Below are 16,790 nucleotides of genomic sequence, written 5' to 3' on the forward strand. Positions count from 1 at the left end.
GAACCTTTCTTGTTCCGTTTCATCGCCAATGCCAACATAGGCAACGCGGCAAGTGCGATTGTTGGTTGGGTCTATTGCGTAGGTTGCTCACACGTTCATGTCATTGGCTTGCAGTGCTCTGAATGATCAGCAAGCATCAATGCTGTTTCGCCATCATTATCTTTCTGAAGACGGAGATGCTTTGCAGGGGGCGATTAGTGTATCCATCATCCGAATTCGATGGTCAAGGGCACAGCTGTGGGCGCATGCCTTGCAACTATGGTTGCGACCCCCTCAGCAAGGCACTCCCTCCGTTCCGCATATCTGACGGGAAGGTCAACATAGTCATGCTGGACCGAGTGCCAGGTAAGGATCTGCTCATCACTTGCCAACTGCCTTGGCTGTCGTCCAGCAGCAAACATCTGCCCGAGACAGTAAATTTTCCCCCTCCACATTACCATAACTTAATGTTCATGGTCGAGAACGCATTTAAGTGGGAAGGCTATCATGAGGAGTAACTTGTTGAGCTCACGGCAACAACAGAAATATGTGATGCATGGAAGTTGATCTGCGGAGATTTCCGGTCAGTTCCATCTCAGCAGTCACCACAACAGTCACCAAAAAATGTGTACAGATGGATAATGCGGCCAGCATGTTCTAGCAAGCTGACAGCTTGGGTGACTACTGGGAAATCGGGCTTCGTGGACAGAGCCTGGCCAACGACTATACTGGCACAGGTGGCAAACGTTTTGTGGGACATGTGCATGAGAGCACAAGGGTTGCAATGCACGAGTTGCGTTCGGTTGTATGCAACACAACATGGATACTGTACTGCCGTAGATGGAATGCCTTGGGTATGAGCTGACTGCAGTAACTTCGAAATTTTTACCTCGCAAAAGAAACAATGCTTTTAAAATGGTGCGAGAAACACACAAAAGCTGTGAGGGATGTCAGTCGTATCATACAAGCATGTTCCCCATCACGTCGGAGTTGCAGTCACTGCCTTATGGATGACCTGCAACCGCCAAGACAAGCCGACTTTTGCTCAGTGGCAGCCTCATGCGAACAGCCTGGAATTGTGGGGGCACATGAGGGCAACTCAAAACGTCACCCGTGATTGTAAGCTGCCAACTGTTGACATTGCAAGTGCTGACCGTGCAGACAACCAACGCATCGCACTCATGAACTGCAGCCATTTGGACAAAGCGATCAACGCCGCTCTAGCCGGGGCGGATGCGCTGATCATAGTTGACACGGACAACGAGCCAAACGTCGCGGTGGCCAAGAGCACGCCCGAGTATCACGTCAAGCAAAGCTCCCTCAACATCCCAGTCGGCATGATTGGGGCATCTGACGGTGCACTGCTTCGCTCCGCATTGAAGGAGGCCCGCCCGGGCTTCGTTTACATCCATCTCAACTTCCTCGCACTCCTCAAGCAGAATCTTCAGGTGCAGACAAACTTCCCTCCCCCCCCCCCCCCTCCTCAGCAACAACACGAACCGCCGAACTCCGACCATGCTGCTTGTTATTTTATCGTTTGATGCCTTGTTTCAATGACGATGCATCCTATTGCATCGCACGGAGGCAAGAATTACAACTTCATTTCCTAAGTGGGCACTGCCCAGGTGAGCGGCAACTGCGATTTGACGTTTCCGAAGCTGCAGGTGAGTGTGGAGATATGGCACGATTCGGCGGATGACTGTGGCCCAGGGTGCGACACAGTCCGGAATGTGCTGCGCAGCATGGCATCAATGGCAACAGCGCTGCAGCTAAACGACAAGCGGGTCACATTTGAGCCTCACTTCAACTACGCATCGTATTGTGGCAAAAGCTGCGCCAGGCAATGCGCCAACTCCCGGTGAGGCCCTCTGTCCCTTCTGGAGAAATACAGAGGAGAGAAGCTGTCTCATGCAACCACATTGGCTTTTCTGCTGTTGATTTTTTGCGAGTTCCTTTTGCACTGCGATGTCTTTGGCTTGCCGTTCTGTGTGCGCCTAATCAACGCAGCACATGGAAAGAACACAATCATGAGCACTCACAAATCTGCCAGACATCTCCAGTGCTACGCTAGAACCGGGTCCCCAGCCCCCTCATTTTATTCCATAAGCCTTCGCTGTCGTCATATATCAGGTATGACAACAATGCTTTCGGTTATAGCACTGCCACATCCAAATATCAACATTGGCAAATCCAACTAAGGATATGCAAGTGCTGCCTGGCAAATCAAAGTGCTACTTTGGTATGATGATGTATGTTTTTACCACACTGCCACATCCTCACAGACATTGGCAACTCCAAAAAACGCTTGGGAAACACTTGGTTATAGATTCACAAATTACTGGAGACATGCCATCCCATGGACACTGTGCCACCTGAGAGCTGTAAATGATCTTTGCAGGTACTGCTACCTCGGAGCAAGCAAGTATGTAAGTGGTGGCGAAGTTGTAGCAGAGAATGTGAGGCAGACCTGCATGTTTTCTGTGCTGCGAGACAACGGGCACGCAGCAGACTGGTGGTCCTACTCTCTAGGGTTTGAAGACAGCTGCAGATCCTCCGAGTACAAATTCAATGCAGAGTGCTCGATGAAGGTGAGCTAATTAGTTGGATTCTGGGCTTGTACTGGGTTGCTTTGTATAAGAAAGGCCTAGGTGACCCAATAATAGCAAGTTTGCTGTTGCTTTCAAGCTGTTCAACGCACCATCAAGGTGAGACGGTGCAATCTCGAGTAACAGCGCCTTGATTATTGCTAGCATCGTTGCATCTTGGCAAGCTGGCACCTGCAGCGGTGCAGCTGCCATGCAATGGTGGGCTTGTGACTGTGCGGGAAAGCATCTGGTTGCTTGGCTCATGCTTGCTATCCCTGAAAGGCTACCACGTTACAGGGGCCAAGCGTTTATGGAAAACTCCTAGCAGAATGCTTTCTAATGGGTGGGTAACCAGATAGGTGTCTGAAGTGCAACCACATCGCATCACTCGCTTTGTAATCCGTTGTCTTTCTCGTGCAAAGCGCCCGAAGTCGAGAGCTTCGCTTGCAGCCAGGTTTGGTGCTCAGGCTTATTAGTTACTTAGTTAAACACCCAGTTCCACTTTGCGTTTCATGATAATGATTTACCTATGCAATGTTTGTGGTTTCAAGCGCCTCATGCAGGTGATCCACCCCCAAAGTCATACTCACATGTTGATCCCATTGCTGTGTAGGTGTTCTCCAATCTCTGGCCGGACCTTGTTGAGCCATGGAGAAGGTGCTGGAGAGCATTGGGGACTTCCGACAAGATCGATGCAGTGGAGAAGGAGCTTGTTGCTGCCGAAGGCACCGGCACACAGAAAGCTCGCATTATTCTGAACCCAACCGTGCGCATTAATGACCAGCAGTACCGAGGGAACTTTGACAAGGTGAGGAAGCACCCAGTTGTTCAGGACTGGCAAGAACCTTGTTCAAAGCAAGCTTACGTCACCATTGCCATCCGACCACGGTTCCACCTCACAGCCGACCATTCAAATGCGTATGCAACATACAACAGTCGCCTTCAGAAGTCTGTGAGGCATTGTTTCAGCAACACCTAAGGACGCTGAGACTGTCATCACATTGCTGTCATCTTGTCACCTGACGTCTGCAGAGGAGTGACGATACCATGGCCTGAGCTTGACGTCCTGCACGACCTCTCGAGTTCAGAACCCGCATCCTCCTGCTTTTCAGAGATCTTTGCTGTGAGCTCTTCAGTGGTGGATGTGAGGAGCCTCCCCCGATTACGCAGTCAATGCAGCATCAAACGCCTGCCCTTTGCTTGTGCTTTCCAGACAGCAACCAGCAGATTTGCGTCAACCCAGCCCATCGCACAAACGGCTGCTGCAAAACCGCAGTTTCACAGTTTCGGTCGGTGCAGATCTCAGTTTTCCAGGCCATCTGCTCCGCATTTCCTCCTGGCGCCGAGCCAGACGCCTGCTCAAAGTTTGGCACGGGTGAGTGTGGCCCAGGCCGCGTGGGTGCCTTCACCTGCAGCAATGCAAACTCTGTGCTCCTACATCGCACACGCTGCGTTGAAAAGTTCATGGGCTTTGAGTGCAAGTGCCAGGACGGCTACCAGGAGGTGCCGTCGGCAGGCGGCAGCACGCAGTGCGTCGACATCAACGAGTGCGAGAAGTTCAACCTGTGCTCGTCTTCCGCTACCAGGGCGCGCACTGTCTGTGTCAACACACCAGGCAGTTTTAGGTTCGCCATCATGCTGTGAGGTTCTGTGTTTCGAGTGTGGATGCCACCCATGTAACATCTTGGGGCCTTCGGCCATTCTCCAAACACTTCCTCCCTCACTCACAGCTGGCGATGTAATGCACGAGCACACACCCAGCAGGCACTCTGCTCTGCATTACTTGGGTCTGAAGATCTGCTCAGCGTCGGTTCTGCCATTCATACATGCGTCCAACCTGCTACCTCCCCTCCACCGATGGATTCGATGAAATTCCATACAGAGAACGTGCCTAATTGGTTGATGGGGTGGGATTTGTTGTTGTGCCATAGAGAGCGGCGGTCACATCCTCCACAGAGCCAATCCTGGTACAGCTCTGGTACTTGGAAGACTAGGCAGTAGTCTGCCGGTCCATCGGAGTTGTTGGCGGGCATTTCCATGTCCTCTGAATTCCTCGTCATTTGCGAATTGACTTCAGGATTGTGATTCTAAGTTGTCCTTGGAGTCATCAATGCCCAGCCGTAGTATTGCACCAGGATGCACAAGCGAGACGTGCCGCCCCTCTGCAGGTGTGATGTTGTTCCCAACGAGTGCACCAAGGAGCGGAACTTTGGCGGCTGCTGGCAACGCAAGAGCAGCCACTCTGAACCGGTTACGTCGTGCCTTGACAACTTCCTAGCGTACGAAGCAGCATCGTCGGCAGGCATCACGCTGCCCAAGCTCTTCAAGTGTGAATGCTCCTCCATCCCAGGCTGCTGGCACGATGCTGGAAACGGCAAATGCGAGGAACTCTGCTCGGGTGACGAATGCTTGGCTGACAAGGGCGTGTGCCGAGTGGCCCGGTCAGGTGCGAACTGCCGTTAGTATTGAGAATGATGTACCGTACGACCGGTATATATTTGCCGTCGCTACATGCTTTGTTTTTCCCTCTGGTGCCGATTCTGTGAGATAGAGGAGCATGAGCGGTTTTGCCAGATAGCTCTCGATGCTGGGCAACCCGTCGCACAATCCGTCTCGCATTCTGACGTCACATGAGCACACAGGAGGCCTTGAAAGACAGGGCTGTTGGCGAATCTTTAAAGGTCGCAGGGTACCATATTACAATGCTACTGCATTCACATACACACTAACGCCAATGGTATTGCCAAAGCGTATATCGCCGATATTGTGCTAAACCCCTAATTGCAACGGCGCCGCACATACTGTGTATCTGCTGCACATTGCTCAACAGGGCTCCCATTACCTGGACCCCTCCTCGTTCCCGCACTTTACGATGTTGGGCAAGCTGCGCCTCGTTTTCCTTGTGAGTAACACATGAATAGCGACCTTGTCTTCAGTAGCTGACTTGCAGGGGCGTTTGCTGCGAGTTTGCCAGTTTGTAGATCAGAGCATCCAGAGCATGCCATTCGAGCGGTATTCAATGCCACAGATTTGGAGAAGCAACGCTTTTGACGTCTGCGAGGCTGTTGCAGGTTTGACAACCTGGGTGATTATCCTCATCATCACCTTGATATGCGTTGCTGCACTGGCCACAACGCTCATTCTACACCGGAGGCACAGAAACAGCACAGACGAGCACGTCCGGAGGTTGCTCAGTGACTATGTGCCTCTGGAGAGCTCGACTATCGACCGCACATACTCTTGCGGCGGCGATCTAGAAGTGGGCTACGGCTCTTCGAAACGAGAGCATCGTTGCCACAACCTGTTTGTTCGGGTAGGTTGAATTTGTTCATACCGATCACTCACGCAACGCGGAAGTAGGACCCATCGACCCAGCTGTCCAAAGGTCACTTTACAGAGAGCAGGGTGCCTTGTTGGGCCAGCGTGTTGAGCTTGACATGGCATGCACACGTGCCCTTTTCTGCGAGTTAAAACGAGGAACTTGTGCAATGGCGTTTGTCTTTTGAGTGACGTGGGAACGGGGTCAGAAATGCCAAGCTCCTTCACTCGCCTCGCGAGACTTTCTATCAAAATGTGCGATGTCCGGGCATCTGTGTGTTTTCAACAAGTTTTGGTGGGCGGGCGATCTCCTCGGTTCAGAATCGCAGCTTGTAAGCCCTGTGGCAGGGAAAACAACCTGATAACCGCCGTCAGAACGGCTGTCAAGTTACTGAGAGGTCTACAGTGGGATGGGAAGGAAGAATTGGCGAGCAATTCTGCATCGTGGCATAACATTGCTTTGCTGACTGCTGGACGAAACATGCACTGTGGCAAACCAAAATTGAACGCTATACTTTCGCAAGCGTTAGTTATAAACAGCACGCGCCATGTGTAGTCGTATCTACATAGTTCGGGATCATGTCCCATCATGTGATTGGTCCTCCTCCTCCTTCACCTGTTCCTGCCTTCTTCGATGCATGTCAGCAATTGCTCTCATCAACGTGTGTTTGCTGGATACCCGTGAACCTGCTCGCCACCTACCCATCTATTGTTGACGTGACTCGCCCTCCTGACCCCGCACTGAAGCAAGCTGGCTGCTGCAGACGGCATCGGAAGCCAACCAAGTGCTTGGGGACTCTGACCTGTTTACAGGACCATAGGTTTCCGCAGTTTTGTAACTCATAGGCTAGGAGGAGCCCACAGCTGCACGTTTCCATCGCCTGGCAGCGCTGCAACCGGGTAGTGAATCGCTTTCCTCACAGAGCTGCGCTCGACAGTGTTTCGCCAGAGCGGGTGATTTTGGGGGTCCACATGCTAAAAAATGCATGAATTTTGGGGGCAGAAATGGAGTTCCAAATGCGCTCTGGCGAAGCATTGGCGCTCGTTGCTCAGACACGCGCGCCAAGCAAGGATGTGACCAGGTAGTTGCCTGTAGAACACCGCAAGATGGCTGTGCGCCTTGCAGGACGTTGGGCTCTGATCGTGACCTGCTGTCGCCAAACAGTGGCACCTAGATAGATCGCTCGAGATTCGCTTCGTTTTCCATGACAAGCTCCCTACACAGGTTCTGCGTGAATAATCGGTAGCAGCTGGGAAAGTGCATCCCAGTAAAGGACCACGGGACGCTGCTCGTGTGAGAATGTCATACTGACTTTGCCTGTTGCAAAATCTAGCAGCATTTATAGTATATCTTAGGTTCTTGTACCTACGAAAATAACCAATGGCGCCGGGTTGTCTGCATTACCACATATTCTTCCCCAACAGTGCAACAAATAATTATTATACTATAGCAATAACGATCGAGGTGTCACCCCATGTCACCACTTTTTTCATGCTCTTGGTGGACATGATAGCAACTACCTTGGAGTGTGATCGCTTGCTGGGATGCCAGACAAAGTGCTGCTTGAAGCACACACACCAATGATGAACATGATGATGTTTTTGCTCACAACACTACCGCATGCATATGGACAGTATGCAGTTAAATAATTTCTGGCCAGGCCGTGAAAGCATGGTTGCCATGGGTCTGTACAATCTTGCCATCATGCACAAGTGTATGTGGATACTGCATTGACAGCCGAGATGATCAACTCCAGCAACTAGTCTGTCTTGCAGTTTGTTTGCGAAAGTCTTGTTGTTTCCTGGCATTTCATCATTCTAGATAGGCCTGCCAGTTTTATGAGCCTTGCTGTCAGCATATGATTGCTTGTCTATTGCATGCTGTGTCCAGTGGCTTCCTTGCGTTTCAGCCACATAAGAAGGCCGAATCGGTCTGTGCTGATGTGTACGTTGTAACCTTGATCTTGGCAGACGTGAAGCTATTCGGATGCCTAATATGACCGGACAGTAAACTTGTCTGCCATTTGGTGCTGTCTACTCATGATTGACCATGCCTGGCCCAGAGTGAGCGAGTTCGCAATGTTGAGAACCACTCTCCGACAGACACTCTGCAGCCATTCGAAGTGTGTTCTCGTACTGCTCAAACAGTGCAGTGATCTACAACAATTCTTTTCCATCGTTACACACCAATCGTCAATGTGGTGTCTTGAGATAGTTGAGTCATCCCTGTGGCAGCGCTCCTGACTCGGCTCGAGGCTCAGGTTCCCAGCGCAGCGTGCGCTTGTGAGTTTGATCAAAGAACATGTCCATCAGATCGATTCTCCAACCACTGCGCTCCCACAGCTGAGAAACACGGCAGGTCGCGCTGCCTAGCCCTTGCAATCGCCCTGGAACCAACCTTGGATTTTGGCCGCAGTCTCCCGGGCTTATGTTCAGATGCCGACACAAGCTTGTCTCAACTTCACGGTAGCAAGACAAGCATCATGTTGATATGATTGTCAACCGGGGTTCCTGTACAATCACGTTCGCCAATTTCCGCAGCTCTTATGTGTACTTTATGGGCTCCATCGAGCCCAAGAAGTACATAAGCTCTACTGAGGATCCTGACCTGCATCCATGAGCCAAAAACTGTACCTCTTGGTGGCACTCAAGCTTTGTAAAGGTGCCTTTCGGGTACACCTCAGATACAAGATCATGTTTCTACGCGTACCGAGCTTCATGAATGGTACTCGGTGGTGCTTGTGTGCCATATCTTGGTAATGCAGTGGAGCCTTAGTGCATGCCAGGTACTCTTGAGGTCCAGCACACGCTCTCTTCGTGGAAGCAAGTGGCTTGAGGCATGGGAGCACAGCCGCAACTTGCTGTGAATATGCAAGCTGCCATCTGGCACATTAACAGACGTGGCAAACATCATGGGCCCCAAGGTTCTTTGCCTTCGACTTGGTGGCGGAAGTCTCGAGGGTCTGGTTTCGTTGTAAATCTTGCTGCCAATCGTGAACAGCAGTGCATGCACGCAGCGGACGCCACCAAACCAATGACATGCCCGGCAACGCATTTCTCAAGGGTCACGAATGGATCACTGACACTCTTCCTTAGCGTAACTGAGATACTGCAAACTTGGTTGTGAATACATGGGTTGTGTTTCATCTGGCACAAGTTTGTCTCTTTAGCCTTGCCTATCCAGCAATGACACCGTAGCATTTCTGATCCTTGGTTGGTCACGCGTCACAATGGCTCAACTTTTGGGACGTAAGCTGGCGTTCGGGACGATTTCGGTACCGAAATCAACGTAATCTGAACATCGTCCGGAAGGGCGGACGAATAATAACTGTCACGCACTCCAGCACTCCAAGAGTCTAGTATAATACAGTACCGGTAGGCAGCGCCTGCAGAAATGATAGAAAACTAACAAGAGGTGCAGCACAGAAAACAGCAATGAGTAGTGGCCTCTCAACTGAACGCTACTGGGGCCCCATCATCTCGTGCTTCTCCGGCCACCATGCCAGCGAATCTTCAAGAGTGTCAGCCTCGTCCACTTCGGCGTCTGAACACAGACATGCATCCAATTTGCTCCGAAGCGCGTCTGCATTCATGTTCGCACCGATGAAGACGATCTCTTGGCGCCTGCAGGTCATTCGAGCGCGTAAGCAAACTGAGAACGCCATGTCACACCTAAACGCCGCCTTGAAGCACACACTGCAACATGCGCGGCACAGACTGTACAGAAGCGTATGTCTGGTACCGCACATGCTGATATTCTATATCCAACATTGTGTGGGTGCTGACCCAAGAAATGTGCAGCCAGCATATGCTTTTGTACAGCCCGGCACAGTGACTCGCTGGTTCTCGGGATTGGCCAGCACAACGGAAGCAAAAGCACAGCTGGCGATGTGCCATCACTCGTGGAGCAGTCAACGATCGGCCATTGCCCGAACGAATAGGGGCGTTCAGAAGTGCACAGACAACTGCACAAACGGATAGGGGTGTTCAAAAGTGCACCGACGACGCACAAGAACAATAGAGTATAGAAGATACGGCCAACCATGTGGAATGCATCCATCGCAACCCAAGGTGATGCAAATGCAATCTGTGATGACCTTTCCATACAGGGCTTCCACGCCGACTCAGTGGCCAGGCATGAGCGGACGTCTCCACGGCATTGCCCTCTTTGCACATTCGGAGATATACAGAGATACACGGACCTGTCCCCAATGGCTTCATCATCCACAAAGTCGCCTCTGATGTCGGCAATATTCTCCACAGGCCACTCCTCAATTGGGATGCAAGCGAACCAGGGTCCCCCTGTGCCGAAGCGCAGCACATTGCCTGAGCTATTCCACTCCACTGAATGGTCGTTGCGAGTGGGGCCAGCCACCCACGCAAAGCCCTTGCTCCGGAGCAACATGCCGAACGCTTCTGTCCGTGCCATCTGTCGTTGAGTTGCTACGCTTCGATCCAAAGGCTCCGACGGAGCACATCCGCTTCCCGTTGAGTCATCGTGTCCGCCCGTGAGACCTGCGTCTGCAGATCGCATGGCGAGTTCCGCTTTCCAGTCCGGTTCTTGCACGACAAAGTTTGCGAGAAGGAAATCAAGGATGCGCTTTGGGTGGAACGGTTTCCTGGCTTTGTATGTCAAGCTTGAAACAACCCGCTCTCTCACACACGAGGACACGTGCTGGTGGGTGTGTGTGTGGCCACAACAGTCTGGCTTATGGCAGTTCGGGTCGTGGCAAGACGGGCTATGTTTTTCATGGCTGCTAGACATGTTGCCATGCCCGCCTTCCTCTTGTGTCGTGCTGCTCGCTGCGTTGGCTTCCTGCAGCTGAAAGCTTTGGGCGTGTGGTGATTCTGGCTCTGTCCGTGGATGCAACCAAGCTGACGCTAGCGACGCCTTCTCGTAGTCGAAGCGCCCTGTGTTTAACACCTGTGACAAGCTCACCTGCAGGGAGGCTCTTCAGTCAGGCTCCGCTGTAGCAGCCATCCACCCCCGCGTTGGGAAGGTCAAGGAGGAGTGTAATCGGCGAAAGTACACTCTTCTTTAGTGTAACTGAGTTCCCACATGCACACTTGAATCTCTTGGCAGCCATTCCGGTGTCTGTTTGCCAATAATCTATGCACACTCCCACGAATATTCAGAGAGCAGGCAAAACGTGCATGCTGTGCAATTGCATGCTTGCAAAGCATTTGTGCGCAGAATTTGCTCAAAGGCTCGTTGCAGAGGGAACACAGCATAGGTGCTGATTCACAATCTCTGTGGACATTATCATAAGAAAATCGCTGACTTATGCTCACATGAGTCGGTGGCGCACCTTGGAAAACGTCGTGCACAGCACCTCAGCACTAGCGTTGATGCACAACAGCAGACGCTTGGCAACTTCCAGGTCCTCAGGGGACAGCAGATCTTGCTTGTTGAGGACGACAACGTCTGCGAACTCGATCTGGTCGACCAGCAACTGAGAGATGTAGCTGCCTGCGCCGTTGACGTGTGCCTCGTCACTCTCGTTCAGCTTGCTCCGAACCGTCTCGATCGAATGCAGGTTATCCAGGAGCGTCATGGCATCCACCACTGTAACGCAAGTGTCTGCAGCAGCTCTTACAACCCTTCAAATGCTGCAGTTGGGCTACTCCCTGATTGCTATCCCTCGCGGTCATCGTTAGCCTTCTGCCAGGTCGTGCAAGTTACCGAAATGGGGTCGAGCAAATGAGGGCGAACCTGTGGTCATGATGGTGATGTATCTCCGTTTACACAGGATGGGACCCATCAAACTAACTCGATCTGGGATCCATGCCTAGGCACATGCATCGATGGTAATGCCGCACAACAACGTTGTCATGCCAAACGAGACCGGAATGATCATCCATTTACCGTGAGTGACCGCCCTTTCCATCATCTTCTTGCCACACCACATCATCTACAGGGGCACAGGCAACTTCAAGTAAAGTGCTACCTGGGGATCAGAGCTCCGAGTACCATCGCCCCGAGGCAGGCGTACCTTGACCAGCCTGACTTACCACAGACCTCACATGTCATGCAGCCTTCCATTTCTATGCTTGGACATGTGGATGCAGTTTGCGACAACCACTCTCTGGAATGTTCCTCCAACAGGCTGAATGCACGACAGGCTGAGAGTGCTGCAAATACTGCAGCGATGCACACCATCTAGATACACTGCGCATGTTGCAGCAGCGCACCAAGAGAAGTTACAAATGCTTCAGCGATCGTGCAACACGGGCATGCCAAGACTTCAATTAACGTATCGGAACCCCTGAGAGTCCGTTAAAGTAAAAGCTCCGAATGCACTACTTAACGTACAAAACGCATCGCACCTACGTATGCGATTTCTCGCAGCGCCGTCTGCGCCGCGTCATCAATGAAGCCATGAGTCAGAGCGCCAGCAGTCTCCGACGGGTCGGCGACGCCTGAGGACTCAATGACGATATAGTCAATGTGCCCTTCCTCGGACATCTCCACAATTGCACTCACCATGTCATCGGACAAGGTGCAGCACACACAACCGTTCTGGAGGGCCACCATCTTCTGGGCTCCTGCGTTAACGGCCTGCATAGCATGCCGCACCCCATTCAGTATGGGCCAGCTCCATTCTGACTGGATTTTGGGCTGGCAGTCTGCGAGGTCCAACCTGGAACCGTTTTTCAGGTCACGAGACTGGTTGCCTTCGAGGGTTTGGCACTCTGCAAGGGCCTTTGTACTCGTTGAGTGTTCGGCCTAGGCTGCGCATATAGGCTGCAAAGATGAAAATTAGCAATTGATAACCTAACCCCTGAAATAAGCTTTGCCAAAAGCCGTGCTTCAACTTTGATTACTTCCACACAGCGAATGCATGTCTTGCCGGAGCATTAGCACCACACACACACACACACACACACACATATGATCAAAGCAACAGTGCGCCGCATCGCCAACCGTGCAGGGATCGCTACGTCGGCTGAGCCAGTGCTTCGCCCCATTCAAGGTGCACCTGCAGCAGGCAACGTCAACCGGCCGGAGTCACGTGGAGACATCCTGCTCGCTCTCCGCACCGCTCTCACCGTCACCGACGTCTCCATCGTTCATCCAGCAGCCACCACCTACGTACGAGGAGCCGCGCACACGGACGGCAGCGCAGCCGCAGCACGCGATCGAGCGAAACGAACTCGCTACGAGACGGACCACCCAGGCGGCTACGCCTTCACGCCATTCTCCGTGGAGTCCTATGGGAGACTAGGACAACCAGCCATGCAGCTTCTCAACGACCTGGCAAGCGCAGCATCAGCGGGGGGGGTTCCAGTGAAGGGGGACTTTGTCGTGCACGCGCTCCGTGAAATCAGCATCACCCTTTGTCGAGGCAACGCTGTCATGTTCAGACGCGGATTGTTTGCTCTTGCTCGCGCCAGTGGTGTTGCGTTCATTCCCGGCATGGATTCTCCGATAGCTGAGGTGCCTTGAGGTCTCAGCGGGCTATGATCGAATGTGTGAGTTGTCTATGTTTGACATGACGTGCCTGCAATCTTTGTAAGATACACACACACACACACATATACACACAAATGTGCACCTCCGTGCTCTTGCAAAGCAAGGTAAACCAAGGACTCGCTTTTTGTGAAGTGAGGCATGACCATGCGTGCTCACATGCACAGATGTATAAGTGCAATCAGCCATCCTCGCCAGAACCCCCAGCGCCTCAACCTACTCCGACAAGCTCCTTCCCGGCGTCAATCAATCACACCATCACTGTCCACGCCAGAGACGTTTTGCTGCCCATCGCGACAGCTGCAGCCGTGGCATCCTCTAAAGCGTGCACTTCCTTACTTCCCCACTCGCGACCATCCGCTGCACCTCCTCCAAGCACCTCCTCCAAGGAAGATGCCCTGGAATTGCGCAGGGTCCTTGAGCTTTCCACTCCCAGCCTCTCCAAGTACATGTCACCACCTGGCAAGTTCACATCGCGGCTTCTCATACACCAGCTTGGGACACACGAGGAGCACAAGCAACGCCTCGCAAGCCCAGATAGACCTGCCCAGTGGCCGGCTGTATCCTGGCACCATGAGATGAGACACCTCTGCCTGGGCTGCGCCCTTCACGACCCCTAGTACCGCCTCTCACAGAAACGACACTCATGTGAGAGCTGCCTTGGTAAATTGAATGGAGCACCAGCTACTCCAGTCGCTGTATGCTGCTCGCTATCACTAGCACGGCAGAAGCCATCTCCAATGGCTCCGTGCAAGCGTCGAAGCCCATCTTTTAGCTAGACATGAGCCACGCATGCTGCCCTGATTTACTGTTGAAGGTGCGCAAGGAGTCATCTGCGAACAAGTCGTTGGCGCAGGCTTCTTTAACTTCAGCTCCATAGTCACTTGAATTCAAAAGGGTGATTAGAATGCGTTGAACATCTTGAAAATCACATTGATTACAATGCAAACGACCATCACATGCGAACCCTACCCTGGCCATCCTCACCCGAAGCTTGAGCCACGCACTTATGGAGCGAAATTGCGTGCATGGAATGATCGTCCGCAACAGTAGAAAGGGTGCAATTAACGATGTCACACGTGCATGGGCTAAGTGTTGCCTCTGTGGCCCCACAAGCTATCTGACTATCGGAGTTCAATGTGGCTTGAGAGGACATGTCGTCGTGCGCAACTAAATGTTCCCTCGTTCACGGTGATTCGATCATTGTCATGAACCGACAAGCGCTCACCTTGCCAAGGGTGTTCCTGACGACATTGCTGGCGTCGATGTTAGACGACGCCAAATCGTTCACCAGCACAGCACACTTGAGGCCAACGGTATTGTGCAGAATGTGCTGCAGCAGGGTAGTCTTTCCAGCACCAAGGAAACCGGACAACAGCGTTATAGGCAGACTTCTGCTCTTAGTGTCGCCGGCCGTCATCGTTTCGACGGTGGAGAGACGTTGTGTATAGCAATGAACGTTCACTGAATTATGATGGGCTCTGAAAAAGTAGGTTGGGCATCAGCAATTCGACGTTTCATAGAATACCGTAACATGCAGGCCAGCTGAAGTGGCTCGACAGATACCACCTTGCTGAAAGTGCATAAATCAAGACATGTCCAAACGCCTAGGGAAATGAATGACCATTGCATGTATTGGTGTAGCCTGTGGGCTAGGATGGATGATGAAGGGCTGTGCTTGTTCAAAGTCGGGAGTGCTACGCTGGCCGGGAACACGAAACAATGGCGGGAGGGAATACAAGCAGATTACAGAAGCACAAGCGGGTTGTCAGAAAGCTTCCCGTTCAGCATATGCAACTTCAGACTTCTGCAATGCAATTAACATAGCTACCAAAGTCGTTTTTTCAATACAAGCAGTCCAATAATATTGCTGCCGGACGTCTTGGAGCGATTTGAGCACTCCACAGACAGCCAGCTATCCAGAGAACTCTACAGAATGCAGCTGCTGCTGAGGCTTTCAAAGTATCTGGCAAGACACTACGAGCAGAGAACTCAAATCATGGCCAGCAAAGCATCTACTGCGACATCCGTTGAGGCATTGGTGCCCAGTACATGTGCATGTAGCAGCTGCGGCGAATGAGCCAGCACCCAGTCGTGGTAGTACAGGAGCGCACACATCGGCTGACCAACCACACAGAAACTCAGCCAGAAAATCATGTTGCCGACTTGCTCGTTTTTCAGCCTAGTCTTCAGCAAGTCAGTGAGATACACCATGGGCAGCTGGAACAGCATGCCTGCGAAAGCCCAGCCGCGCAGAGCACGCAACGGCAAGCCCACAGCGAGCTCATGCATGACAGCTGACACGAAGAAGCATGCGAATCCCGCCATGAACTTGTTGCAACCTGCACAGTGGCCATGCCAGCGTCGAGACTCAAGTATACAAAACCATGCAGCGGTCACGAGTACCCATGAGTAACAGCGAGGAATGCCGCTTTGACATCGTGCCTCACCTCGTCCTCAGGAACATGCATTCACGGCGCGATCCATCCACGTCAAATCGGAGAAGGACGACTGCAAGGAAGCGCATGAGCAGGCGAGGACAAACTGCCGAGCAAACAGACTCTCATCACAAAGCAAAGCTGAACGCTGTGAGGTTTGAGCCTACACGCAAGGGAGCAGGGGGGGGGGGAGCGCACCTGCGCGTATTAGCGGATGGTACACCGTGCGCAACATCCACTTGTGGACGGGCATGTTCCACAGTCGCCAGTACTCCCCAATGGTCGTGGCGTTCCACCAATCTTTGTAGAACTCGCGGTCCCCAAAGCATGTCAGCTCCGCGAGGACGTTGAGCCACAGGTGGAAGAAGATGTAAAAGATGCAGAGCCACGTGTACATGAAGGGGAGGCTCAGCTTGAGGACGCGCTCGACGATGCGGAGCAAGTTGGACTCATGGAACGGCAGCAGCGAGTTCATGATCGAGGGCTCTAGGTACTGGTCGATGATGCAGAGCAGCAAGCCGCCGAACAAGAGCAGCTCTGCAATGCGCCGCAGGAGCCATCGAGCTCGCACGCGCGGGGTCCGGGGGAACTCCATCTGGTACGTCAGCGTCGGCACGACAACAAAGAACATCATGTTGGACAGCGTCACGTTCTCGGGGTAGGCCAGTGTTGGGCAAAACGTCGCAGATGTCGATCCCCCCCCCGCTCCGAGCTGTCCATTGCTCGCAAACACTGTGCCGCGTTCGCCAGCGCGCACCTCGTTCTTGCGACGCGCACACCTGCGTGCTTGCCCTTGAGGTCACCATGTGGTCGCGTCAGCTCTCAAAGCGTTGACTTGCACGCTTGTGACGTGATGATGTGTTGTTAGGAGGTAAGCAGGTGCCCACCACACTTGCATGTCAGCAACTCCTTCAAGCCCTTGCCATCTTTCAATGTCTGACGTCTAACATTTCAATTTGAGGTAACGATGGAAAAACCTTCATCTACAGCTCAGTTCTG

The 16,790-nt window shown here is 52.5% G+C and overlaps 1 protein-coding gene and 1 pseudogene across 1 annotated transcript; one reads left to right on the plus strand and one right to left on the minus strand.

Annotated features, from left to right (window-relative positions):
- The first annotated feature begins 926 nt into the window (after positions 1-926).
- Positions 927-4,208, plus strand: LOC149809350 (vacuolar-sorting receptor 2-like). Its single transcript, XM_089994874.1, has 5 exons — positions 927-1,427; positions 1,605-1,795; positions 2,378-2,567; positions 3,178-3,521; positions 3,701-4,208. Exons 1-5 carry the CDS (start codon positions 927-929, stop codon positions 4,206-4,208), a joined length of 1,734 nt encoding a protein of 577 aa, XP_089851000.1.
- Positions 4,209-15,345: 11,137 nt separating this feature from the next.
- LOC149809351 (diacylglycerol O-acyltransferase 1C pseudogene) lies at positions 15,346-16,425 on the minus strand (annotated as a pseudogene).
- Between the last annotated feature and the right edge of the window lie 365 nt (positions 16,426-16,790).

Source organism: Nuphar pumila, unplaced genomic scaffold, assembly GCF_984573655.1.
Source record: "Nuphar pumila unplaced genomic scaffold, dmNupPumi1.hap1.1 HAP1_SCAFFOLD_1365, whole genome shotgun sequence".
Classification (NCBI taxonomy): domain Eukaryota; kingdom Viridiplantae; phylum Streptophyta; class Magnoliopsida; order Nymphaeales; family Nymphaeaceae; genus Nuphar; species Nuphar pumila.

What these genes read in the sequence shown, in the direction of transcription:
- LOC149809350 (XM_089994874.1), top strand. Translation starts at nt 927, where the DNA reads ATGTCAGTCGTATCATACAAGCATGTTCCCCATCACGTCGGAGTTGCA. An exon ending in TCCTCAAGCAGAATCTTCAG is followed by an intron (nt 1,428 to 1,604) that starts GTGCAGACAAAC and finishes GGCACTGCCCAG; the next exon opens with GTGAGCGGCAACTGCGATTT. An exon ending in CGCCTTCAGAAGTCTGTGAG is followed by an intron (nt 3,522 to 3,700) that starts GCATTGTTTCAG and finishes TGAGCTCTTCAG; the next exon opens with TGGTGGATGTGAGGAGCCTC.